This window comes from Tiliqua scincoides, chromosome 6, assembly GCF_035046505.1.
Source record: "Tiliqua scincoides isolate rTilSci1 chromosome 6, rTilSci1.hap2, whole genome shotgun sequence".
In the NCBI taxonomy this organism is placed as follows: domain Eukaryota; kingdom Metazoa; phylum Chordata; class Lepidosauria; order Squamata; family Scincidae; genus Tiliqua; species Tiliqua scincoides.
In genome coordinates, this window is record NC_089826.1 from 1527710 (window position 1) to 1555547 (window position 27838).

The following is a 27838-nucleotide window of genomic DNA, read 5'->3' on the forward strand; positions in this document are numbered from 1 at the left end:
CGACTGCGTGTCTGTGCGCGCGCGTCTGGGAGCCAAAGGCCTGCCAACGAGCAGCGGCGCACGCGCAGAGGCTGCGTGCGTGTCTGTCAGCGCTCGCGCGTGCGTGCGTGCGTACGTAAGCCAACGGGCGAGCGAGGCGGGACTCGGGAGACTGGCGGGCGGCTGGGCCAATGGGGTGAGGGTGGCTGCCAGCCGAGCTGCGAGGGACGCGGAGAGGAGACAGACAGACAGACAGCCTGGCGGACCGGGAGGCGGCGGCAGCAGCGCGAGGAGGCGGCCCCGCGGGGCCCGGCAGGTGCGACGTCCCCTCGCCTCTGAGGGGAGGAGGGTCTCTTGTGAGGGGCCGGGCAGGAGGCAGGGCCAGGCCGGGCGGGCCGCCTGAGGGGAGGGCGGGTGAGGGCCTCCTCCTCCCTGCGGCCTGACAGGGAGCGTCCCAGGCCGGTGGTCGGCCATTGGCTGTAGAGGCGGGGTTGCGCGCTTGTTCGTCTGTGGAACTCCTTGCCACTGTACGTGGGGAAGGCGCCTGGCTGTCAGGTGGCAGGCCAGCCCTGGGAAGCAGGGCGCCCCCTGCAAGGGAACCCCATTGGACGGACAGGCCCTGGCATCCCCCTGCACTGGCACCCTCAAGGCTGGTGCCCGTTTTGCCTGCCATGCAGTGCTGCGGGCCCTGCGCCTCTGACAGGCTGGTGCTTCTCCAGGGGCTTCCTGTTTTGCCAAGGCAGTCTCTCAGGTGGTCCCAGTGCGAGCGCCCCGGAAGCAACAGGCCAGCCACACCAGGGACAGGGGGTTTGTCTAGGGGCAGCGGGGTCTCTGGAGCAGGGCCATGCAGAGCCTCTCCACTGAAGCTCCTTGGAAAGCACCACCACCATGGCAGGTGAGGCAGAGCCTCCCCCACCGGAGCCCCTCAGAAAGTATTATGACCATGGCAGGTGAGGCAGAGCCATGGCAGCTGAGGCAGAGCCTCCCCACCGGAGCCCTTCAAAAAGCACCGCTGCCACCATGTGAGGTGCTCGAGCACACTCAACCCTCGTGCAAATGCATTCGCACGTGAGTTGAGTGTGCTCAAGCACCTCACACGGTGGCAGCGGTGCTTTTTGAAGGGCTCCGGTGGGGAGGCTCTGCCTCAGCTGCCTCCCCATCCTGCGTTTCACATAGCGGCAGTGCTTTTCACTCAAGCAGGGAGGCTCTGCCTCCCCACCCATGGCACGTCCCTGCTCCTAAGAAGCAATTCCCAGTAGAGCGTGCCAGGTGTCACGCAAAACTCTTCCTTAGGAACAAAGCATGTTGTGTACACCCTGAAAATTCACATGCTCTTGTAATAACTGGAGCTGACTGGACAGATAGACCTTGCCTTACCCTTTGCCTATGGATTTCATTACCCAACGTGTGATTGGTGTATGGAACTCCTTGCCACATGATGTGGTGGTGGCATCTGGCCTGGATGCCTTTAAAACGGGACTGGAAAGTTTGATGGAGAAACAGTCCATCACAGGTTATTAGTCTTGATGGGTATGTGCAACGTCCTGGTTTTAGAAGTAAACTGTCTCTGAATGTCAGGTGCAAGGAAGTAGCAACTGGATGAGGTCTCTTGTGTGTATGTACAACCTCCCAATTTTAGATGTAGGCTACCTCAGAATGCCAGATGGAAGGGTCAGGATGCATGTCTCTTGTTTTGTGTTCTCCCTGAGGTATGTGGTGGGCCACTCTGAAATACAGGAAGCTGGACTAGATGGTCTCCTGGCCTGAACCAGCAAGGCTTTTATTATATTTTTCTGGTCTTAGGTATGTACGTTTAGTGGAGTTCATTAGTAAGTCTGCTTGTGATGATGGAGTGAGGGGGAGCAGCAACATCAACAACATGGCCTTGCCATCTCATAATGGTTCTCTTTGGGGGTCTTGGTGAATGGGTTTTGCTCCACAATGTGGGTGTTAATTGCTCTGTATGTTTGGGGTTGTAATTACCCCATTTCTGCCCAACACTGCATGTACGCAACAGGGATGAAATGTGTACATCTGTGGGCTGCACAGAAATGGGTTAAGCTTTCTCTAAGATAATAAAAGTTAATGATCCCCCTAACACGTGGTTCTTGGCTTTCTCCCTGTAGCATGTGGTCTGGCTCCCTCGCTGTGCAAACATTCCTGCCTTTTGCTTATAGCTTACTGTAGACTAGATTGTAGAGTTTAGGGACTAGCATGAAGGGGGGCTAGGTTTGCAGGCCTGTGACTCCCTTGGCTTTTTGCAGTTACCACTCTTTCTGGGCAAGTATGATTTGAGTTCTTTCATCAATCCCTGCTGCTGTAGTTCACCTTGGAGTAGCACAGTTTATCTTGTTTAAGGGAGAGTGAGTGGATGTAAGGTGTTATGGGGTTTCTTTGTGTTTTAGGTTCTGTTTTTTATGGCGTACCCCTCTGGGAACTGACCCAGGTCTACTGTGAGTGACTTTGCTTTCCTGCAAAAGAACTGTGAGTGAGCTGCCTGTTTCAGCCAGCCCTGCTCCCTTGGCTCTGAAGACTGGCATGTGTTTAGCTTGGTAGTTTTCTCCAAAAAGCCCCAATCTAACTGCCAGGCTGAGGTGCTATAGTATTCACTGGGGAGAGGCTCTTCATATAGCTTGGTCTTTGGTGCCAGGTTGGATGTGGCAACTTCTGGAATAGGATCCCCAAACCCAATTAGGGTTTGGTGCTGCAAGCCTTGACACTTGCTGAGCCAGAAAAACTTGTAATTTATGCAGAGTGTGCTGAAGGGGCCCTTGAACAAAGCTGGTTTGTTAGGCAAGTTTGCAAGGGCAAGCCAGAACAGCGTGGGAGCACTGGCAGTTTCTAGGCCCTTCCTAAAAGACGGTGTGGAAAAAGCAGGCGTAGGCTGTGTCCTGGGAATAAAGGAAGCACATTGGCCTAATTTGCATCAACACTGTATTCCCCAGCCACTCTATCTGGTTTGTGTCTATCAGAGCTCTTTTGTAAATTGCAATACCTCTGGGTAAAGACTAGATTATCACTTCCATGACATCAAGTATACCACAGACACTAAAAAGCCCACTTATTTAGTAGCCACATAGCCAGAGACCTCCAATCCAACACATCTCAATCCAAGCAGACTTGCTTGGAAGTTAGTTCAAGGAAAGGTTAGTGCAAATGTTTTCATGAAACTGTTGCAAGTACAGGCCTCAAACCAGAAGTTTAAATGTGTTGTACAAGATACAGTCGGCACCCAAAGAGAGTCTCCAGTGATGCTAAACGGTATTGGCATTACATCATGTTTTAGTCAATATTCCCTTGGTCCTTCCCCACCCCCCACCCCCAAACAGCAAGCTAAGCAACCTGTCAGAATGGAATTCCCTACAACTGATCAGGAAGAAAGCCCATTTCTGCTGAACTGTTAGAAAAATAGATATGCAAAAAGAAATTTCTTTCATGAGCTCTCGCCACTGAAGCAGCATGAAAACATGTTGTCTCCCCACCCCAGGATGCAGTGTGTGCCCTGTTGGCATAGCTGCATTGATGTCAGAAAGTTGAATTGTACTGGGCCCTGAATCTAATTCCATGGAGTCTCTTCAGTGCCTGCAAGTGGTAGAGACCTTACTATTCACTGCATAATTTTCTGGACTTCCTTACTGGGCATTGGCAATCTGATACTGTCCAAATGGTGATAATTTAGGACTTTGCTACGGAGCACAGAGTTGTTTTAGAGATCTGAGGTACATAAATACACACACATGTTGCACCACAGTTGCAAACCTTTTTGGGGTACAAAACCCAAGTTTGACTATTTTGGGCTTAGTCATGCTCTTTTCAGCCAAGCCATGGTTTCTCTTAGATGTTTCTGTCTGGCCCTTGCTTGTAGTCACTGGTAGTCACCCATGACAGTCTAAGCTGTCATGGGCCTGAATCATCCTAGTCATGTGCTTTTTAAAAAAAGGCTGTTCATGGCAGTTTTCATGGCAGCTAAACAATTAGCACTGTGCATGTGAAGTGTTAGGAATGTGGATAGGTGGAGAGGTTGACAACAGACTAGGGTATGAGACTGGCCTCAGTAAAAGCCCTAGGTGTGGCAGGACTAAGTTCATTGCCCCCTTCCCTCAGGCTGGTGAGCAGGCCTTCTGTAGCCGAACCTGTTCTCTTGCTTTGCCTGTTCTGGGGATTTGTTACTTCTCCCTTCAGTTTTCTCACAAAACATGCAGCAACATGGCTGGGAATTGTCACAGGAACGTCCCTGTGAGCAGCTGTACTCTGTGAACTCTCCCACCTTCCAGGCTGAGGAAGGTGATTCAATCAGCAGGTGCATTCAGCCAGCCTGTTGCTCCTGTGCCAACGGGGATGTGGGCAAATGGCATTCTCTAGTGGCATGATGAGGCATTTTATAAGTTCTGATTCTGGAAGTTTTGGGGCTTGGTGTGAATCTCAAATCAGCTGGAGACTTTGTTTGAAAAAGAGCCCAGTCCTTATTGACTGGAGAAGCAAAGTGCCACTTTACTTCCACTGCAGAAAACCATTGTCCTGTTGCAATAAGAGAGTTCTTGTCACTATCAAACTCCTCAGCAGTGGCTGCTGATTGAGGGTAGGTCACCTTCCCTTGGGTTAGATCTTGTATTCATTTTGTGTTCAGGATAGAAATGTGACCCATCAACTGGCATCTCTCACATTCTGGGCTTTTGGTTTCGCTTCATGTCATAAGCTTCTATTATTATCATTATTTAGATGAGTACTCCATGTATCTGACAAAGTGGATTGTGACCCATGAAAGCTTTCTCAAACCCCAACCTGCAGTAAGGGACCCACTTTATTACCCATGAACCCACTGGAAAAACCCTGTGGTTAAGGGGTGGGAGGAGTGATGAGCCCATGGGCAGAGCCCGCACAAAAAGTTAGTGCAAGATCTATAGCTAATCCATGTGCTTGCAAGTTCCATATCACTAGGTGATGCATTCATATGCGATACTAGGCCAATTGGTTATGTCACAAGTACAAAAAACAACTCAGAGTGCGTGAATAGAATAGAATAGTATTCAGGAATCTACCATATAGTAATTCTGGAAAACGTACCCACTTACAGATGGAAACATTGAGCCAAGAGTTAGTTTCAAGATCAGAGGTCAGTTAGAACAGGGGTCTCCAAACCCCGGCCTGGGAGCCAGATGCGGCCTGCATCGAACCTCTATGCAGCCCACGGCCCATGTCTAGTCACCTGAGAGCCTCTGGCCTGCTCGGCCAAACGCAACCAGAGCTGTGCTCTGGACACATCTGGAGCATGTTCTGGGGGCCAGGGAAGCTGCATGCAACCTTCCCGATCCTCTGAACATCTTTTAAAGGCCTAAAAACATCACTTCCTGGTTTTCTCAGAAAACTGGAAGTAACTTTTTGTGCCCTTAGAAGGGTTTCTGAGGGTCGGAGAGGCCTCCCCAGCCCTCAGAACGTGCTCCAGGTGTTTTCTGTGATGTGCTGGTTCTGAAGTATTTATTCCTGTATATTTAAGTAAGTTGCTTTGAAGGTAGAGGAATGGGGGTCCATTTGAGTGTGTGCTTTATTTCTGGGGTGTTTTGGTACTTGGAGAAATCCTGGAAATTTCAGCTCATTTATTCATTCATCTAAGTTTAATCTCTAATGTATTAATTTAAATGTTATATTTAAAATTTTTTTCCTGGCCCTCGACACAGTGCCAGATATTTGATGCAGCCCTTTAGCTGAAGAGTTTGAAGACCCCTGAATTAGAGAATATATTGAAGAGCATTTTAAACTTGTGCTGAGTACAACACTCAAAGATGTGAGCAAATCCAAAAATCCATGGTAGAGAGCTCATCTGTAGAAAGTCTGTCACTCCAGCATGTGAGCTAAATCTCACTTGCACACACCTCTCTCAAATTCTTTTGCTTGCGGACATGTGCATATGCACACACTCTCACAGTCCTGCTGTCCTCCTCTTTCCAAATTCCCACACTCAGAATCTTTCCTTTAGAATCCTCTTTCTCTTTCTAGTTTGCAGGCTACAATCCTATGTGCACTTACATGGGAGGAAATTCCATAGAATACTGTGGGACTCACTTTTGAGTAAACTTGCATGCAACTGGGATAAACAGTATATGTTCACACCCCATGTTTTATGTAGGCTGTTTGGCAATGGCTTCTGCCCCAGTTCTTCCCTGCCAGGCCACTCTCATGTAGTGGCAGCAGCAGGCAGTTTGAGTTACACCCACACAGGGGAAGGGTGCAGGCAGCAGTGATGCAGATAGGCATGTGCTTGCCTGCATTGATGCAAGTAGGCCAGCCAATTGGTTAGGCAGTTGGTGAGTGAGTGGCTACACCGCCATGATTCTTCTTCCTTTCCTAGCCATGGACCAGTGAGCATGTGCTGCTGTTGTATCATGCTGTTCCTTCTTTCCTTCTTGTCCTCTTGGAAGGTGAGTAATGACCCTGTGGAAAGGTAGAGGAACTACTATGGGAAAAGATAATGAGGGGCTTGATCAAAGCAACCTCTCCAAAGTCTCTGGCATGGGCTATTTTTTCCCTTTTAATAGACTAACCTGGCCACACCGTTGGAATGTGTGTTCCATTCCATATGTTATGTGCCTCATATCACATTAAAGCAAAAACCTGAACAGTTACATGCTCTCTGGGTTTTGAGTGATTTAAATACTGAACAAATAAATGCCAGTTTCCAGGAAAATTGTGAAGTTCTTCTATTTCCTTTCCATAAGTGCTTGCAAGATGTGACCTTGTCCTTCCGTACAATTTTGTTCCATTGTCCCATGTTCCATTTCTAGTGATCAGTAGAAGGCATGTAATTGGAGACTTCCAGTTTTTGACATGTTGAAGTCTTGCAGGTTTGAAGCCGTATGACCATGAACATTCTGCTTAAGCTTCCTTGAAATTTACCGAACAAAATAGTTACAGGATTCATAGTTATTTCATATTTAATACTCCCTCTGTATTACTCTACTGTACCTTCACCATCCTATGTTCCCACTAAATACATGTGGCTGTATCTCTCCTTTATTGACATCTCTAGCATAAATTGGAAACCTATGGTATGTAATATCTGCACAACAACATATAAAACTTATTTGCAGTAACTTATGTAAAAAGTTCTCCCTAAATCAGTGTCACACACCAAATGTATTACTGCGCATTTTCCAAGCTCCATCTTATATGGCATTATTTTTCTTTCTGATTTCTCTTCTGTTGTTCTATTTTGATTATTAACAAGGAGTCATTCTTAGAAAGAATGCCTGTTGCCTTGTTGTAACTCCTTCGTACCCTGTATTAACATTAACTGCTCAAGAGAGATTTTGTGTGCCATTTCTTAGAGGTAATGGAAAAATGAACTCTAAATGGCAGCCTTCATTCTGCCCATGAGAGAGGCAGCTGTCTGTGTTGGAATTGTGGCCTGCTTCTTTTGCAAGAGAGATTTGCATTTCGAAGGTAAACATGGTGATGTGACCTGCTGAAGCCTCATTGCTCTGTGATAGTGCTCTGACATGTCTGGATGCCTAAAGCAGAGCTGCAGTTTAAATGACCAGGTAGCCTGTTCTCATCCTCTGGCTTTCCTCATATTTTGGCTCCTTGGAATAGGCTCTGGTGCTGCTGGGTGGCCTCTTCTCTGTTTGTAAGATCCTGCTGTGGCATGAGACCTCCCTCTGTGTATGGCACTGACAGTTTTCCTCTTTAATCACAAAAGTCATACACATGTTGTACTGTGGCAGAAATCTACTTCATGTCTGGTTCACTTTAATGCAGATACCTCCAGGGTGCTCATGGCTGTTAGATCAAACTCAGTGACAAGCTGATCTACATTCTGCACAGTATGAGATTATGGATCCTTGAGGTCAGGGTTTAGCAGCTTAAAATTGACATGGGGAGGGCTATGCAAGGCAAGAATAGATGATTATTATTATTATTAGTAGTAGTAGCAGCAGTAGTAATAATAATAACAGGTATTTATATACCACTTTTCTTGGTCTTTATTCAAGACTTAATTCAAGGCGGTTTACATAGGCAGGCTTTATTTAAATCCCTTATTAAATAGGGATTTTTACAATTGAAAGAAGGTTCTTTCTTTCAAGAACCACTACATTCAGGTGTTTCATTCCGATCTGGCTTCACATTCTGGCCTCCATCCTCCCACGCTCAGAGCAGATGGAAATAGCTCGGCTTCAGCTTGTCAGCTGCTTCAATGTCGCACGGTGCCGGTGGCCTCGAACTGGCGACCTTGTGGATGTTATCTTCAGGCAGACGGAGGCTCTACCCTCTAGACCAGACCTCCTGCCCATAGTATTTATATACCGCCTTTCAACTAAAAGTTCACAAAGTTGTTCCTACTTCCCTTAGTTATGGCAGGGCATGGAAATCGGGGATTGTGCCAGTTTTCATACAAAAGGTAGTTTTGGATTATGCTAGTTAATAGATTAGTCTACTTTGTGTCCCTGCCCCACTGGAGTCTGGTATCAGCTGAGACTTTGAAGAATGTTGGTCGAATAGAGGCTGAATCCTGTTCTCATACACCAGCCCCAGGAACAGCTAGCTGGGAAGGCTTCCTCCCCTCCCAGGCCTTTTAAGAGCTACATTATACCTTTTGGCAGTGCTTTTTTTGTGTAAAAAAAAAAGGTGCAGGAACTCACAACTTGTTAATCTTTTATTTATTTATTTATTTATTTATTTATTTATTTATTTATAAACCATTTTTATTGGAGAAATAAAATTTTTATGTGCTTCCCCCATAAAGATGAACTTACTTCTGAGTAGACATGCATAGGATTGGGCTGTCAAACTCCACATCCCCTTCCCCCTAGCTACTTCTTCTACACATGGGGAAAAATACTGTACAGGTGCAATTGTAGTGTGTAGTATGTAGTGTGGCACTACTTTGAGGAGAGGAAGCAGTGAATGGATTCTGAAAAATGGCTTACCTGAGTTCCATGTAGTAAAATTACTCTAAGCAACTGTGGGAGTAAGAACAAAAAAGGAATTCTTACACGAGAGGGGTCCTTAGGTGCACATAGAAATGGCTACGTTTGCAAACAAGCGATTAAATATGGTTTAATTCAGGTATCAGAATACTCTGTGTCTTTGGGAAGGCGCTTGGCATGCAGTTGTATGTGCTGTGCTGCCCTGAGCAGCTGCTGTGCATTGCTGGAGAGGAGCTGCAAATGCTGGCTGGCGGAGGGCATGCTTGTGGGGGAAGGATGAGGAGGATCTCTGGCAAGGCTGGACAGCACATTGTACACACGTAGAATCCCTTTTCACCTGCCCTTAGCATGTGAAAATGGGTGCAGATATATATTTCTGCCAGGATTAAGAGCCCAATCCTAGGTATGTCTACTCTGAAGTAAGTCTCATTCTAGTCAATGGAGCTTACTCCCAGGAAAGTGCCTAGGATTGCAGCCTAAGAGCCCAATCCTATGCATGTCTACTCAGAAGTCCACTTTAGTGAATGGGGCTTACTGTGGATAGGATGGCAGCCTCAGGGCCCAGTCCTGTGCCTGTCTCCTCAGAAGTCAGTCCCATTAGAGTCAATGGGGCTTCCTCCCAGGAAAGTGTGGAGAGGACTGCAGCCTCAGAGCCCCTCCTATGCCTGTCTCCTCAGAAGTCAGTCCCACTAGAGGCAGTGGGCCTTCCTCCCAGGGAAGTGTGGAGAGGACTGCAGCCTCAGAGCCAAAGCATATGGCTGTCTCCTCAGAAGTCAGTCCCAGTAGAGGCAGTGGGGCTTCCTCCCAGGAAAGTGTGGAGAGGACTGCAGCCTCAGAGCCCTTCCTCTGCCTGTCTACTCAGGCTGCAAGGCTATGACACTTTCCCGGGAGTAAGCCCCATTGAACGCAATGGAACTTACTTCTGAGTAGACATGCATAGGCTTGGGCTCTCAGGCTGCAAGGCTATGCATCCTTTCCCAGGAGCAAGCCCCATTGAGCATAATGAGACTTACTTCTGAGTAGACACGCCTAGGCTCATGCTGCAGATTGGCATGGGGGCTGCACCAGCCAGCTTCCTTCCCCTCCTCCTCCACCAAGCCAGTACCTGGGCATTCCATGGGTGCCGCAGCCCGTCTCCCTGGCTGGCTGGCTGGCTGTCCGTCCTCCTCCTTGGTGTCGGCGCGTGTCCCCCACGCCTTCCACTGGCTTGGAAGCTGCACGGGGAAGCAGAGCGCGGGGTAAAGGGAGGCGGGCTGGGCTCAGACGAGAGCTTGGGGATGGGGGCAGGAGGGGGTTGTTGTGCGGTCAGGCGGGGGCCAGTCGCCCGCCCACCCTGCACCCCCAGCACCCACCCAGCGAATGTCTCTGTTTTGCTCCCCCCCAATGCCTCAGAAGGGGAGGGGCCCCTGCAAAAAGTTGCCAGAACTCCGCCCCCCCCACGTTCCATTAGAAAAAAAGCCCTGCCTTATAATGCTCAGCTGGATAAACCAAAGTCTACTTGGATGTGAGACGGTTTTTATATTTCAATGAACTGAGTTGCCCAAGAATATGGAAGTGTGGGAGATGAGCTTCCTTGTGAATTTTATCTCATTTTTCAGAATGTATTGCTTGTGGTGCTGACTGGAAAACCTGCACATCCCATCTGTGCAATTCTCCCATATTTGGAGGAGGAGGAGGAGGTGGTGATGGTGATCCAGAGCGTTTATATAGCTCTTTCAAAGCACTTGCATACATTCTTTCAGTAATCCTCTGGATCCCTTCTGGATTTGAATTGAGTTTGTTTTGGCCATACAGGCTGAGTCTAATTATTCCTGTGGGTTCCTTCCTAGATGCCAATTTATAAAACAAAGTTTCTTTGCTCAGGTGATTTAAATACAGCCTTACTGACCTTTGTGATGTTAAGATAAGAGTCCTTAAGAGAACAATCCAACAACCAGTCTCTCTCAGGGTGCTAAGTAAGGCTTCACTCCAACCCCTCCCTTCACCAATGCAAAGGGGGAAGGAAGGGGTCTTGGGCTGAAGCTCCCTGAAGAGAGAATGATTGATGGATTGTCAGCCTGCTGCCCCCCCCCCTCATTGTTAAATTGTTAAACTGTTTTCCTTTAATTTAAAGGGCACCTCATTGCATTGAGAAGAAAAATCTATTGATAATTAGGTTATACCTGTAATCACTTGCATGGCTGTCTCTCTACAACAGTAAGAAAATCGGGTTTTTAAAAACTTATTTTAAAGGAGTGCATTTTTTCCCTTCTCCAGGGATCAGCACATTCCTTCTCATTTGCAGGGGCCATTCCGTGTTGAGTCAAATCTGTGTATAAAAAATCCGTGTATAACAAAGCTGGACCTGTATTTGCCCTTTTTCCTTTCTCAGTACAGAAGTCTGAATAAGTTGTGCTCTCTGATGCAGGTTTATTTGGCGCACGTGTTCCTCACTCAGGTTTCTCTGTGTTCAATGAGGTTTAAATGTGCATAGATAGGATTGTAGCTTAGTCTTAACTGGGGGCCATTGTTATGTTTTGAATAATGTCAGATCTGTGAGGGGGGGTTTCAAAGAATCATACTGTTCTTGTTGAAAGCAGTTGGATGTCCTAGATGACTAGATTGTCAGACAGAAGCTTACTGAAGTTGGGTTTTGCAACTTTTTTTGTGATAAAGATTTAGAATAAGAAAAGCTTTCAGTGACACAAGAGTGTTGGATATACATAAGTGTGTGAGGAAATACACATGGGATGTTTTTGCAGGTGGGTTGGGCCTGGATTCAAGACCCTCTGCCACGAAGCTCTCTGTAGCCAAACATATGATTCAAACTTTTGTGTGGAAGCCTGCCTCCTCTCTTGTTAGACTTCTGCAAAGATTCACCTTCCTGTTCATGATTACTCAAAGCAGATTAAACAGCTTGAGGTTGGAGGATTAGTATCTAATTCTGAAATTGCAATGGGAGTCAGTTGTGCTGCAACCTAAATATTTTGAAAATGCAACTGATGACCATCTGGTGAGGCTACAAACTTTTGGTTAGCGAATGGATGTGTGTCTTTTTGACTGTTGGGACAGTTTGCCTGAAAACAGATGCCATCTTTGTTTGAAATGCTTCTTGAAAGCTGCGAGAAAGGAAGTTAAATTGGAAGGGCAAGGAGTGGTTGGTTGAGTGGAGAATAGCACTCACATGCTGCTGTGGGTGCCACGTTGGACTTGGGAATAAGCCGGATTGACATGGTGGTCAAGAAATATCAGGCGATGATAATATTTAGTGAAAGTTATAATAGTGAAAGTTTTAAAATTTTCGACGTACCAGTCTTGATGTAGATTTGTTGTGTGTCCTGAATTTCAGTAGTATTCCAATCTTTTACAGGTAGGGGGTCTAAGTTTGAAAGTTCCTGATTTAGCAGCTCTTTGAGCCCAGTTCTACATAGTTTTCTAAAGCCCAGTCCTAAATCGAAGTCTAATCAACTCCACTCTCAGTGAATTAAAAAATTGTTTTAGATGTTGTACGTATATCTTACAGTTGTAGATGACAATATTAGAAGTACATTTTTTGAATAACCTGATCCTGTGAAATGCATTGTGTATTCTTTGTGGTCACCTTTTCTTTCCCTGCGTTCTGTAGTCTTGTGGCTATATTTGCAAGCCTGGGAAACAAGTAAGAATTGCTTCTAAATTATTGGTCAGGGAAGCTTAAAAAAAGTAACCACACTATTTTTAAGTTTAGAAATTACCATTGTAGATAGTGGCAGGCTGATAGGCTAGTCACTTTTGTGAGTTTCCTTGCATGATAGTTGTTCTCTTGGCACACATGAGTTGTTGCCCAGTGGGTAAACTCCCTCCACTTTCTGTAGCCCACCCATCACCACAAAGGGCAGTTTATTGCGCAGGTGTCCAGCAACAAACCATGCCGGCTATGTCCTGAGTGGGGTTAGGAAAGGAGGGTAAGACCTCTAATCCTGCCCTTGAGCCTCTTGTCATTGTGCTGATTCATATTGGGCATTTCAAAACATGGTAAAAACTCAAGCATTGAGTTAAATGTTGGACGTATTGTGCAAATGTTATGTGTCAATTTGTGTGCACATAACACACAATTGATTTGCACACCTTTTGTTCTTATTTAAGACTCAGAGTTCGTGTAGTGGTAGAAGCAACCTTTCTGCCTTAACTGGTATTTGTCAGTACTTGCTGGTCTGTGCTGTACTTCCAGTGATGTGAATACAAAACTATACACCAAATGTAGTGGAATGCTGCAAGCTAAGAAAATGATGTACGTTTGCATATTTAGCATAATTTGTGCTAGTCATAGGGCTGTAAACCTCCCCCTCTGTTCACTGCCCAGTCTCTCTTCTGTTTTTATCATTTACTTCCCACTCATTTTCAAGGCTATTTTTTCAGTCTTAGGCGCTTATCATTTTCAAAAAAGAAGTTGAGAATCTCAGAATGCAGAATTCTGTGTCCAGCACCATCCTTGAGTGGTCCAATTGTAAAATGCCTGCAATTCTGTCTGAAGCCAGCTGCACCCTGGTCTGACTTGCTCTCCTTGGCCCAAATAGTTTAAGGCCCAGCTTGTAAATACCACACTTCCTTGCTGGTAAGAATCTCCTCCAGGTGATTGGGTAGTAGAGCTCTGTAGAAGCTGGCTATTTCCTCTCATGCCAATTACTAGTATAGGCATGGCTTGGCAGGCTGACTAATAAGCATTTTTGTGGACTAGAAACTTGAGTAGACTTGTTTGCTAGAAACTGTTGCTCAGCCTTACTGAAGAGAGGAGAGTGTTATTTCTCTTCCAGCTTGCTGTTGATCAGAGCTATTGTTTTGGCAGAGACCTTTTCAGGCGAGGATTGTCAAGACCTAGGTGAGAGAAGAGACCACCTGCAGTTGGATTCAGCTTCAGCTCCTATAAATAGCATCAGAGTCAGTTTGTTGACTAGCTGATCACTTACAAAAGGCACCTCAGCTTGGCTCTTCCAGAAGCAGCTCTTATTTCTCCGCTGAAGCTGCAGTGGTATCCTGATCTGTCCCAACCACTCAGGTTTGATCCCACCTGCTGCAGCCCATTTCAGTGTGTGTAAAAATGTCCCCCAGCAGACACTGCTCTTTGCCTTTAGAGGGATCTTGTGCCTTTAGAGGAGTGACAATGTCTGTCGTGTTAGTTTTTATAGCAGCAGAAAGCGTGGCCAAATTCACTTGTACAGTTGCGTGTGTCAAGGTAAAACCTTTCTTCAGGTAACCAGGAAGGGAAGTGTTTGTAAGCTGAAACAGCTGGTTATGTTTTTCCCCTCTTCTGGATCACTGCACCACTGCTATAGTTGTGCAGTCTGATAATTTAGCAAGCAAATAACTTTGAACTTGTTTGCACAACTGCGTTGGAGGACACGTGAGAGGAGCTGGTGGCTGCTTTTCTAGGTCAGGGGACCCATTCAGACACACTGCAGACGTTCTGCCTATTTTAAGTGCCCTTGAAAGAGCCCATCTGCTCACCCACCAGTGAAGAAAGGGCTCCAGTGTTTGGGGCTGCCTGTGCCTCCTTGCTTCATGACTGCCCATTGTGGGACCCGCCTTGGTGCCTTCTGCCCTTCCACCTCTCAAAAGCTGTTGTGTCTTGCTGTTAATTGAGCAGCTGTAAAACACATGTCTTGGTGCTCTCTTTAATTAGAATGAGTGCATGTGCTGACATTGGCTGCATTTCAATCCACAGGGAATGAGTCAGAGGCACTTTTTTAAAAATGTTGCTGCATTTTCAGCTTGTTGGCTTTCTGCAATTGGCTTTCTACCAGGGGCCCTTTGTAATGTGCCTTCTGCCCTTGGGGCCCTGGTAGCAGGCAGTATGTTGTCCAGGTTAAACAAATGTGCTGAGTAGGTTCTGAATTCATATTGGGCTGTTTTGAATTATGTTCTCCAATTATGCTGCACTGAAATTCAGCACCCTGAGAAGCTGAACTCCGCAGCCTGTATAGATATGATGCCAGTGTGACCATGTTGGACTTTAGTTATACATATGGGGATGAAGCTTCACTCCCTGACCACTGGATATCTGACTGTGCCACCTTCTCTTAGCAGATTGCTGCAGATCCATGCGCTTTATGTGACTTTCAGAGCAACATGGGGTGGTGGTGGACAGGTCGATGAAAGTATCGACCCAATGTGCGGCGGCAGTGAAGAAGGCCAATTCTATGCTTGGGATCATTAGGAAGGGTATTGAGAACAAAACGGCTAGTATTATAATGCCGTTGTACAAATCAATGGTAAGGCCACACCTGGAGTATTGTGTCCAGTTCTGGTCGCGGCATCTCAAAAAAGACATAGTGGAAATGGAAAAGGTGCAAAAGAGAGCGACTAAGATGATTATGGGGCTGGGGCACCTTCCTTATGAGGAAAGGCTAAGGCGTTTGGGCCTCTTCAGCCTAGAAAAGAGACGCCTGAGGGGGGACATGATGGAGACATACAAAATTATGCAGGGGATGGACAGAGTGGATAGGGAGATGCTCTTTATACTCTCACATAACACCAGAACCAGGGGACATCCGCTAAAATTGAGTGTTGGGCGGGTTAGGACAGACAAAAGAAAATATTTCTTTACTCAGCGTGTGGTTGGTCTGTGGAACTCCTTGCCGCAGGATGTGGTGCTGGCTTCTAGCCTAGACGCCTTTTAAAAGGGGATTGGACAAGTTTCTGGAGGAAAAATCCATTATGGGGTACAAGCCATGATGCGTATGCGCAACCTCCTGATTTTAGAAATGGATTATGTCAGAATGCCAGATGCAAGGGAGGGCACCAGGTTGAGGTCTCTTGTTATCTGGTGTGCTCCCTGGGGCATTTGGTGGGCCGCTTTGAGATACAGGAAGCTGGACTAGATGGGCCTATGGCCTGATCCAGTGGGGCTGTTCTTATGTTCTTAACTGCAATGCCTTTTAAAACTTGAGAGCAAATGTACAGATGAAGCTGTCGTCTTCTGAGTCTGATCCTTGGACTGTCTAGAACAGTGTTGTTTACCTTGAGTGGAAGCATCGCTCCAGTTTCAGGCAGGAGTCTTCCCTGATTCTGCTTATGTTCTTATGTAACCTTGCTGTATAAGGTGCAAGTCCTCTGAGGGCATTTTCCTTCTACACAAGTAGGTGGGTTCAAATTTTGTACATCCTTGACCAAGTCTTGCCTAGTGACTGTGTCCTACTGGTTGACTACAAGATTGGAAGTTATCAGGAAGTCAGCTAATCCTGCTGCAGGCTTGAACCCTCAATCTCTCCTGTCCCCAAGAACTGGCACAGTCTAGATTTGGCTGTGTGGGAAGAGGCATACAGAGCCCCAGATCTAGATGGCTTGAGTGAGAGCCAAGCCATGTGCCTCCATGAAACATGCATGCAGCTGCCTTCCACTGGGTCAGACCTGTGGTCTCTCTAGGTCAGTACTCTCACTACTTGACATTGGCCCTCCAGGGTTTCAGACAGAAACCCTCTCTGTAGAGGCTGCCAGAGGTGGAATACAGGCCTTTCTGCATGCAAAGTAGATATGAGACCTTTCCTTCAGGGGCAAATGTGCAGCATGAGCTGGATGGCTGACTGGAGACGCGGTAGGTGTGTCTTCCCAGGATTTCTCTCTGTCAGTTGTCTCTTTAGAAATGGAGCAGACTGATCTTGTGACTGTAATTTTCCAGGTCTCTCAGGACCCTTACAAATAGAAGCTCCAAGTCTACTGCTCTGGGAAGCCATTCAGGCTTGTTTCACTGTGGTAGGTTTCTGTGCCTTACAGCAAGCTAGGCTGAGGCGAGTTGTCCTTATCTTGCAAAACTCTCAAAATCCAGGAAACAAGGCACCCTTTAAAAGGGCAAAGAGGCACTTTTAAAAAGGGAGAGCAACCATTTGTCTTCACTCTGACATGGCATCTTTTTCAATGAGTATTGCTGGTGTCTCTTCCATGTTTTTTTTAGAGAATGTTTTAGGGACAGGGAACATTTATTGATTTCACTACATATGCTAATTTGTGAATAACTCTTGTTAAAAAGTGCTGCATAGTTAAAAATAAGCAGGTCTAAGCAGGTCAGGTTATCTACCCTAACTGCTATTAAGGTTTCTAGATCAGACTTGCTCCTTTGCCTGAGCAACAAGGAGACCTACCTTTGTTGGCTGCTAAAAGCCTTTGCAGTTCCCATTGCTGTTGCTACTGTTTGTCTTATTGTCATGTGGTGCGTCCCGTCCCCCTGTCCCGTCTCCAACCCCCCGCTTTTCCAAGCCCCACACCTTTTTTTATGCTTCCCACTTCCTCTCAGCAGGAGACTCCTTCCCCTCCAGGACCTCAGGACAGTTGGGACTGATTGATGACCCAGGTGGCAGAGGTGCCTTTGGCAGCTGCCAACTTTCATTGCAGAGCACCTGGCAAATGGCTGGGAAATCTTTTGACTGGGAAACAGGCTGCTAGGCAAGCAATGGGTGGAGCCAGGTGCAGAGTGTCTGGGCAGGGTTGGCTTTTTTTGAGAAGCAGCTGCCTAGTCAGCACTGGCTTAGCCAGAAGGCTACAAGCAGCAGAGAGCCAGGGTGGTGTGCTGTTGTGGTTCTTTAGTTGGACTAAGACCTGAAAGACCCAGGTTCAAATCCTCATTCATCCATGATGCTTCTGCGGTGATCTTGGGCCAGTCACCATCAGTGTCACCATCCTCACAGGGCTGTTGTGAGGACAAAAGTAGGGGAGGAACTGTGTACACAACCATGAGCTCCTTGTAGGAAGGGCACCAGAAAAATGTGATAAACTTGAAGGTGGTCGTTAAAGGAGGAAGTACTGGGAGTCAGGATGGTTTCAAAGTTGCACTCACCAACCTGAATAGGTGTACCTGTAACTGAGTCCCTGAACCCACACTGACTACCTGGTGGTCGTAGTTGGTGCTGCAGACCAGGAGAAGCATCCTAGACCCAGGGAGTTTACATCTGCTCATCTCCAGCCAGAGCTCTGGAAGACTATATTACCTCTAGAGACTTTTCTTTTTCTCTTCTGCTTAAAATTTTGTGTTTATGGTGCCATTTTGAGTTCAGTGGAGCAATTAATTCAACGGTTTCATTGCATTTTTCTCCTGCCCATCCTCTAAGAATCTCAGAGTCATGTATATAGTATTTTCTTTTCCTCTTTCCACCCCTCCCCCATTTCATCTGCACAACAGTCCTCCCTTCCAGGAGGGCAAGGTCCCCATTTGCGTCTGAGGGGTATTGCATAAATGGAGGGGACTCTTCCATGCTATGTTGTGGGCTCCCCCTTCTTACTAATAAAGTCCTTATTATTCCTTCCCCTGGATGCATCATTATGAGTTGCTGTGTCCCCATTTAACTCATGGGCAGTGAATCCAGAAGATTACAATTTTCCCAGGCTCCCAAATCTGAGACAACAAAAAACCTTGCTGGATCACTTACAACACTTTTACTTCCATCTGAGGAGAAAAACAATTCCCTGCACACAGAAAACTAGCATGTCAGGGACAAGGCTAGAGCTCTTATTCTCAACAACCTTGTTTTCTAGGTGCATGGCTGTGAATTCCCTGTGCACTTTGCAGTAGTACAATCCAGGCAAGGTTCAGTACCTTGGTGAGATCTCTGCCAGAGACTTTTCTGGTTGAGCAGTGGGCTCCAGTGGTCGTGGCTGATGGCTTTGGTCCCTGAGACCATGCTGAGCATGTCTGCTGTTTCATGGCAGACTTGTTTCATCTCAGAGGGAGGTTAGAGAACCATTCTTTCTCCCTCTTAATGAAACAGTTATGTTGGGTGAAGTGCTTCTGCAGGCAGGGCAGGGCATTGACATTAAGTATTTGAAGCTTCTCTCAGGAACATAGAGGAGAGGAGGGTGGAGGGGACCTGGGAAAAACCAGTTTTCCTTTTCTCCCTGCCACCCCATCCATGCATCTTGGGAACAGAAAAATATTTTGGGGGAAGTCAGCAGTGTGAACTACTTTAAACCTTTTGGGTCTTTAAAGCATAACTTTGTCTTTCTGTACACGAGATAGTGCTGCCTGCATGATGTCAGGCTAGCTCTAGCTTACAAATCATTTCCCAGGCCAAATAATAAATTTGTTTTTTATCTAGAGTAGAGGTGTGCAACCAAGTTTTTGCTTATGAATTCCAGCATGTGCAATCCCAGGCTCTTTCCCTGCCCCTGGCTAAGCAACAGACTTTTGGGAGGTTCTCCCTCTGTATCCCCCCCATCCCTGATGCATGCTCTCTCTTCCTCTTTTGCTTCCTTTTCCTTGCTTTTCTCTACTTCTGCAGTTCACTAGTCAGATTAGCTTGATACTGCAAAGTGCCCTAGTCCAGGGGCAGGGTGGGAGCAGGGTGCCTGATGGAGGCACCTGGACAGCACAGAAGCCACCTGCTGCCTTCAGGACCCAAAACATTGGCAGGGGCAAGATCACACCCATTCTTGAGTCGGGTGGGTTTGGGGCAAGTGCGCAGATTCGGCCAACCAAAATGTTTTGCCCCTTGTGCACCTGCACCCCTGAGAGGATTTTATAGCACAATTTGATGCACAGGGACTCCAAAGTAGGGCTTAGTCTCTGCAACTTTGCATAGAATCACAGCCTGCCTTGTCTTCCTCTGCGCTGTGTCTGCTGGAGAGAAGCTGCAGCTGTGTCCTGCCTCCACCCACCCCACAGAGATGCTGCTGCTTGTTTGCACTGGCTGACAGCTGCCTAAAGGGTAGCACTTGCTGGAACAGTTGACAGGCTGCTTCTCTTCAGAATTGACTTTGGATTGTGAAGTAACTGACTTGGTTGCATTCACTTTCCAGCTCTGCCCCCTCCCCCCGAATGCCTTGCAAAACCCCACGGCTCAGTACCCATTAATGGTGTGACTCTGCTCTCTTTTCCTTTTAGCCGTAGCCATACCCTTCTCCATCTGTGCACATGCCAGGGGTGGGGGGGGGAGACATCTTTTCTTCCTAGGCTTCCCAGTTTCCAGGCAGTAGTCTAAAGATTGTTGCATGTGAAGCCATGGTGGTTTTAAAGAGTTTGGCTTCCTCCAGCCCCTGATTCTAGACAAGAGGAATCAATTTGCTTATCTTGTTCTTGTTTCTCATTTTCTTCCCTCTCAGATTCCAGAATGATGAATGGTTCCAATGTGGCCAACACAACCACAACTGCAGCCACCTCTGCAAAATCCAAAGAGGACCAGGTAGTGAATGGACATGGTGAGAAGGAAAACCCCTTTGCTGAGTACATGTGGATGGAAAATGAAGAGGACTTCAACAGACAGGTGAGGTGGCAGCTGATGGGCAACCTGGCTGACCTGTGTGTTGACCTAAGCTGGTTTATACTTGCAGCACTTTGTACATTTCCCTCCATTATTGCCATCTGGGGTGTGGAAACCAATGTATGGGGTACTGAGGCTTTTTCTTTGGGCAGAATTGAACCAGATATTTTTTCCATGGTTAGTGAGTCGCATGCCGAAAACGGGTGGGAGCGCCTGAGTGAGGAAATCCCCACTCCAAATTGCCCTAACCACAAATGTGTTATGTGAACTTAGGGCTGCTACCTATTTATCAACCTCACCCCCTTGCCTGGATGGACTGCAGTGTGGTTACTGGCCTACTTTATGGCACTGTGCTTTTACAATAAAGGTAATACATTAATCATGTGATTAGTACATATAGTGACTTCAGGACGACGAATGCATACCTATTTGTGTACTACCTTATCAGTAAGAATTCCTGAAACCTCATACATGTGGTGCATTGCTGTGACCAGCTTGTAAGACACTTAGCTGATAAAATTGCTCACACCCATTATGACTTGGAGGCCGTGTTAAAGTTGCAGTTGGGGTCCCTTCTGCCTCTTTTTTTTTAAACGTCATAATTTCTTTCATCTTGTACAACTTGAGGATGTGAACAGTATCCTTTGGTGTGTGTGACCATCTGCCTGCCCACGACCCTTGCTCAGCCTGGCTCATCGCATCTGCCTGGAGGCACTGGCTGCGTGGACAGGGAGGATGGTTAATTCATCTTTGAGGGACTTCCAGTTCCATAACTGCTGCTGGGGCTCATTCGCGGTGAGGCAGACTCTGGGCTGTTGGGGGGCTTCAAAGGTAAGGAGCGGTGCCTTGAATTCCATCTCACAGCCACTGCATCTATTGCATCTATTGCAAAAGAGGCACAGTTCCTCCTGATTCCTGCCCAGAGGTGAGTGCTGACATTTTGCACTGGCATCTTCAAGGGCAGTCCTTTACAGAGCTGCAAGTAGACTTGAGATTGTTGGGGCATCAAATGTTATGGCAGGCAGGAGACCCTCTCTTCCCCCTGTAAGATATGCTCCTTAGCTGCCTCTGTGACCTGTCCACCTCCTGTGCCACTTTAAGCTGATCTTCTTCCATAGTCCCCCTCAGGCCTATAATGTGCCTCTCTTATAAGCTGTCCTTTCTGCCAACATTATGTGACTTTTCCCAGTGTGGCTTTCCCTCAGGTGAAGGTCCTATTTTTCAACTTTCTCCAGCCATGTTTCTTCCAGGGTCATTGAGCACAGGAAGGCTGGTCAAGAAAAGGCGTCAAGCGGGTGGGTGCAGCATTGCTTTGAGCAAGTGGAGCTGCTCTGAGGCTGCAGCTGTCCAGATGCTGATATCTGCTACTCTCAGTGTCTCCTTCCTGCCTCAGAACCTGGAAGTCTAGGAGCTGCTTCAGCTCTCTGCTTGGATCAGAGTCTTGGCTGCGCTACTTCCTCCATTTTCCTGGACTTCTATCTGGGTGTCAAGCTTGTGATGTGGCAATTTGCAGGGGGGAAGCCCCTGAAGCAGGAGGCTTCCTGTGCCAATTGTCTGCTGGAGATCTCAAGAAATCTGAGCCCTTCTTTATCTGGGAGGAAAATCAAGTCCTCTCTGCCACTTTCCTGAAGCGTGTTGCATAAACACTCCTTTAAGGGGGGGAATTGACCTCTTGCAGTCTGGGGACAGTGTGTGGGTGTGTGGGGTTCAGGAATATACGTATATGTCCTTGACAGAAAGATCTCTGGGAGCAGGGCAGGAGGGCAGCGTTTGTCTGGTGGCTTGTTCCACCAAAGAGCTCAGGTAGAACAGGGAGATGCTTCCTTCCTATCTTGAAGCTTCATGAGCTCAGGGCTGTCCAGAGAAAGGGAGAATCCACACATACTCTTAAGCTCTGAGTAAGTCCAGAGCTGCAGGGTGTGCTCCAGCTGCTTGAAATCTGGTTGAACTCAAGCCTGCATTCAGGCCCTGAGTGTTGTCTTGAATGTGCTGGCTGCTTCGGGTTAGTTCCTTGGTTTTCACAATACAGTAGTGGAATCTGATGCAGCACTTTTTTGAGTGTGCAAAGCACTTTGCCTATGTAAATGTGATGCAGACCTTCCCTGCAACAACCTTATAAGGTGAGTGAGTACTGTTATCACCATATAACAGTGGGGAAGACTCAGGCTGAGAGGGAATGGCCTGCCTAAAGGCCACTTAGTGAGAATTTTTGGCAGGGCAAGATTTGGGCCAGAGAGATCCTGATTTGCAGCTCAGCCTCTACTCCTACTCCAACTTTTAATTCTCCTGGTTCCCTGTTGGCTTTGGTGTATCATTTTTGTCTGTTTTTTTTTGTAATTGTTTATTTGTCATAATTTTTTTTTGTCATAAATTCCCACAGCTGAAGAAGAGTTATGTGGAACACATACTCTTGCAGCATTTCAAACCTGGGCTGATCCCAGAACTGTGTCTTTGTATGTGACTAGTTCATTGGGGCTTGGCAGAATTCTGCTGCCACCATAGGCCTTCACCTTGGCTGCACAGATCGTATCTGCTCCTTGGCATCAGTTTGTTTTGTGTGGTTCTGAGTATCTGGTGTGGTTCTGAGTATCTGATGCTGTTATTGGAGATGGGGAGGAGGAAGGAAGCCTTGTGGCCCTAGCAACACTCTTGAGCTGGTGTTTGCTTTCCTGGCCAGGTGGAGGAGGAGCTCCAAGAACAGGACTTCCTGGATCGCTGCTTCCAGGAGATGCTGGATGATGAGGACAAAGATTGGTTCATTCCATCCCGTGACCTGCCCCAAGGCATTGGGCAGCTGCAGCAGCAGCTGAACGGGCTCTCAGTCAACGACAGCACCCACAGCCATGTATCGGAAGACATTTTGGTAAGCATTGGTTGGTGGCGAGAGGAAGGGTGTTCAGGAGAAGTCCTCTCTGTTTTTATTTATTTGATAATTTTGTTTTATCTTGCTTTATCTCAGTTTGAAGACAACTCAAAGCAACTGCTAACAATAATTAAAAACCATGTCAGTTCCTATCAGTACAGTGTTTTTGTTAAAAAATATCTGAATAAAAACACAAAATGCCACATCTGGTGTTTAAGATGTTTTCCAGAAATTGAAATGCAGAGGAGAAAGCAACAGGAAAAAGACTGAGTCATCAGCAGTGGGCAGAGCAAAAGTTAGATATTGTGAGTTGAAAGATGAGTAGCAGTACCCAAATATTCATACAGGAAAGATTGGGGGCATGGGGGGTGGAGAAAAGCAGGTTATTACAGAGGTAGCCAAACAAATGGGAAGGAAGTAAATTCTGTGTGTATGGGACAGCAAGAGAGGAAGCAAATGAAACACAGCACCAGAGATACATTCAGCAAGTACGTTGTAGAAGAGGGAAACATCTCAGCAGAAAGGAGGGCTGGTAGGATTCCATAGAGGTGAGGAGAAGCCTGAGTTCAATTTCACGCTGCCCAGAGGCACCTTGGAATTCAGAGGTGTGCCTGTCCTTTGTGTTCAGTGAGCACCATGGGGCAACCATTTGAGACTAGACTCCTTGGTCATCAGAAACAGGATTATTGCCTAGGTCAATAAACCATTTTTTTCTGGCCACAGACACTTTGGAGAATCTGATGAAAACTACAGACCCCTTCTCCAGAAAAATGCAATTAACACATGCACCCCCCCTTTTTAGTTCATAAACCCCCTGAAGCCTATCCATGGGTGCTCCAGCCCAGCCAAGGAGACATCCTGATGTTTCCACAAGTGGCATTTGCATTCTCTGGACAGCGTTGAGAAGCTGCAGCTATTTTCCTATCTGTAAAATGGAAATAAATGACTTACCACACAGGGTGGTGCTGAGAGTTAGCATTTCAAGTATACCAAAGTAATTTGAATGCTGAAATGCTGTTAGTAAGTAGTAATATAAGTGTTAGCCATTTTCTGTAGGATCCCGGATGCAGAAGCAGTCTACCTCTTGAGTGCCAGTTAGGGGAGCGACAGATGGAGGACAGTTGTCATCTGCTGATTGTGTCCTTCGCAGAGGCATTTGGCTGGGCTAGAGAGGCACTCCCTGATCTGATCTAGCAGGAGTCCTTCTGCTGTTGCAAAGGGTATGGTCTCTGCCTTCCCAGCAGCAAGTGTACTCCTTCAGGGTACTCCTTTAGCTGTTATAAGAGTTTTCTCTCTTCTAAATTTGCTTATGCAGTCTATCTTGTTTTATTATGACCCCTGGCCTGAACAAATAAAAATGATGCTTTTAAAGAATTTTGGTTTCAAATTAGCTCAGGATGAGAAGCAGCCTGGTAATTTGAAAAACGGTAAGAATAGATGACTGTTAGGACAGATCTCTGAAATGGGGAATTGGGGCAGGGGTGCCTGGGATGTAGATGAGTCAATGGGAAAGACGCTAGAAGGAGGCCCTGTCCCTACGCCCTGCTGACTTCTTTTCTTCCCACCCCTCTTCCCTTGCAGAGCAAAAGCACCTTAAACCCCGACGCAAAGGAGTTCATCCCTGGAGTGAAGTACTGAACCGTCGGGCAATCTTGGCAGAGACTTTTGTGCCCTGGATGGGTGGGGTGGGGGTGGGGGGATTGGGGCCCATGCACAGTGGTGGGAAAGAGACTCCACATGGGCAGATCTGCGGGACTGTTAAGCTACTTATTCCTCTTTTCTTGCTGTGTTGGGACATTTTTGGAACAAACTGACAAGAAATAATACCCACAATGGGGCACTGCCAGGGGACACCCAGACGGGACACCTTCTGGATTTTTTTCCGTTAAAGCAGCACCAGGCGTAACCAGACTGTGAGCAGAACCCCCAGCCCTTCTGCCCGCCCCTTCGCTGAGTGTGCTTGGAACACTTCTCAGGGCCCTGCTGCCACGTGGGAAAGGGCGCCTTGGATGACGCTTGTCTTCTTGGTGAAAGTTCTCCAGCTTGGCAGGCCAGCCCTGCCATATGCTTCCCGTGTGCATGTGCTTCTGCTTCTCCTCCTCCTCCTTGGCGCCACCCCTTCCTCTGCCCTCTTGCTCAGGCCGGCTCGCAGTCCCAGCAGGTGAGAGCGCCGCTTTACAGGCCCAAGGCTTCAAATTGGACTGGACTCTCCCAGGCTTGTTGGGGGTTAAGGGGGGAAGCTTGTGCATTTGGGGAATTTGCTTCCATGTTGTCTCCCTTCCACGACAAGTTCATAGCCTCCTCATACTGCTGGCAAAGGACCGTGCTTTTACACCCAAGGAAGTAGTGCAGTCCCAGGATATTCTAGAGGGGCTGATCCACAGGGGAGAGATGATTGTGGGCCTAGAACCCAATGTCAGCCTCTGTCTGTTTCTGCTTCCTTTTTCCTCTCCCCTAATACATCATATTTGGCAGTGCTGGGGTGCTTTTTTTCCCATTTGGCAACTGCTTGATCAAGCAAGTGGGCACCTCTCCTCTAGAGATGGAAGCTCTTCTCTTGGACTGTTTCCTGCTTCAGCTGCAGCTCCTGCCCCTGAGCCTTTCTGGCATGAGCCGTTAGCGCACTGTTGACATGCTGCAGAGCTTGAAAGGGGAGTGTTAGCTGGGCAAGGGATAGAGAATGATCCCCTGATGCACCCAGAGCAAGGTCTCTGAAGGAGCCTGCAGAAAGGCAGTCCATGCTAGGGTGTGTCTCTCATTCCTCTTTTTCTCCAGCAGGAGAACCATCCCTCCCAGTTGTCACCACCACCCTTCTCCAGGGAAATGGAATCATTTGACCCTCACCTGACAAGTTCATATTGAACTCTGCAGGATTCCCCCCTCCCGACCTGCTTCAAAGAGCAGGAGCCAAGATGGGGAATGAACAAAGAGCTGTCCTTGCCATTTGATCAGGGGTGTGTTTGCATCTTTCAATCCCTTTCCAACCTCTACGCTTGCATAGCACAACGGCCTCCTTGACAAAGTGCTGAAGGAAACATGTGGAGCCCCCTGGGGTGGTAGTTAGTATGACAAAAATGCTAAGCTGGGAAGGATGTCTTCTCCCCAAGAAGACCCATCCGAAGGCAGAGAGAGCCTAATTCTCAGTCAGTGCTGCAAATGGAGCAAACCCAGTGTATTGGCCTTTGTTGAACTGGAAACAGTCCTTTAGCTCGTTCTCAAAGGGTGTGGCATTCTTTTTTGGACAGTAGTAAAACCGGGATGTCATGCCCGTGTCACTGCCCAGAATCCAGCCAGCACCTGGATGGGGTGGGGGCTGTTTCCAGGACAAGGCCACGCTTGCCAAGGGTGGGGGGCTGCTTGTACTCAAACCTTCTCCTCTTCTTCGTCTGGCTCCTTGTGAACTCCCCAGGTGCATTAACTTTTTCTCACTGCAATGCTGTGCACTGAGAATCTAGTAGAGTAGTGCTTCTCAAACTGTCAGTCATGATCCACTTGGTGAATTGCAGCCTGATGCCGAGGTGGGTCGCAAGCTGGGCCCACCTGCCCTTACCTCTGTCTGGCTCCAAATTGGAGACAAACAGATGCAAGTTGAGGCTTCCGTTGGGTTGGCAGCCACTCCCGCATTGTGCCAGCCTGGGACGGCCTTCAGAGACATCCATGGGCCTCAGAAAGCCTCTGTAAGTGACTTCTGCATCACTTCCAGTTTTGTGGATGCTGGTTGTATTGGGAGGCGTTTCTGAGGCCTCTGGAGGTTGTCCCAGGCAAGCATGATGTGGGAGTGGCTGCCGGAGGTGGGTCGCAGCCCTGGCAAGTTTTAGAACCTCTGTAATGGAGTAGTTTTTTTTCTGAAGGGATCTAATCGGCAACGGGATTTTTTGGCTCCAGGCCTCGTGGGCAAGATGGATCTTCACTCTTTGGACAATTGTGTGCTGGGCTCCTTCCACAGAACTCCTTCTGTTGGGTCCCCAGTGCAGGAGCAGGCAAAAAAAGTCAGTGCTGTGCATGAAACCTGTTGAAGAGCCTCTCTTGCACCCGCTGAGGCATCGCATAGCACAGCGTCTTCCTGGGGCATGTGCAGGGTGAAGATCAAGGCCGATGCATCCCATCCCACTAGAGGCAAACTTCTTGCTGAGCCTGTCTCTCGGAGGTTAGATGCCCATTTGTGCCCCCCAGCAATAATTAGTGCTTGGGAATGGCTGGCTGGAATATGGAAGAGCTTTTTGACAACAGAAGGATGGCGTGTCTATTCAGCTGTCTGCTTGGCCTATATCTCAGGCTTCTTTGGTTCAAGGGAACCTGCAGACTGGCAGGGCAGATCAGATTTGTGGCTCTACCCCCAGCCCACCTATCTTCTTATCTCCTTCCTTTTTCTTTCCTTCTCTCCCACTTTGTGTTCTTTCTTTCTTTCTTTCTTTCTTTCTTTCTTTCTTTCTTTCTTTCTTTCTTTCTTTCTTTCTTTCTTTCTTTCTTTCTTTCTGAGGAAGTCTTTACAATTATGTGCTCTCCATTTTTACAGTCCATTCTTAAATAAATTGGTTTTGAGCTGGGAGTGGTGCCAAGTTCTTTTTGTGAAAGTTGAACAGGGCACCATCCTGGGAACCCCACCCGACCTGGTCAGCTATCACCAAGTGCGGAGTATTCTGTCCACTCAAAAAGCACACTATCTTGAGCACAGAACAGGATGGCTGCTGCCGTGGCCTCATCCATGTTTTAGTGCCATCTCATGTAGAACTAAAAGCAGAGTGTGCTGGTAACAGCAACAAGCTTGGAGAGAAGCAAGTGCCAAGAAGGCAGACTGGGACAGGATTGGGTGCTGAAAGCTCAGGTACTGGAGTAGGGTAGCCTACTGAGATATGCCTATCCAAAGGCTGACT

At 47.4% G+C, this 27838-nt stretch overlaps 1 protein-coding gene across 1 annotated transcript; it reads left to right on the plus strand.

Annotated features, from left to right (window-relative positions):
* The first annotated feature begins 179 nt into the window (after window positions 1-179).
* PAIP2B (poly(A) binding protein interacting protein 2B) lies at window positions 180-27363 on the plus strand. The gene is made up of 4 exons (XM_066632179.1): window positions 180-295; window positions 19944-20104; window positions 22779-22964; window positions 24546-27363. Exons 2-4 carry the CDS (start codon window positions 19952-19954, stop codon window positions 24600-24602), a joined length of 396 nt encoding a protein of 131 aa, XP_066488276.1. The 5' UTR covers window positions 180-295; window positions 19944-19951; the 3' UTR covers window positions 24603-27363.
* The last annotated feature ends 475 nt before the right edge of the window (window positions 27364-27838 follow it).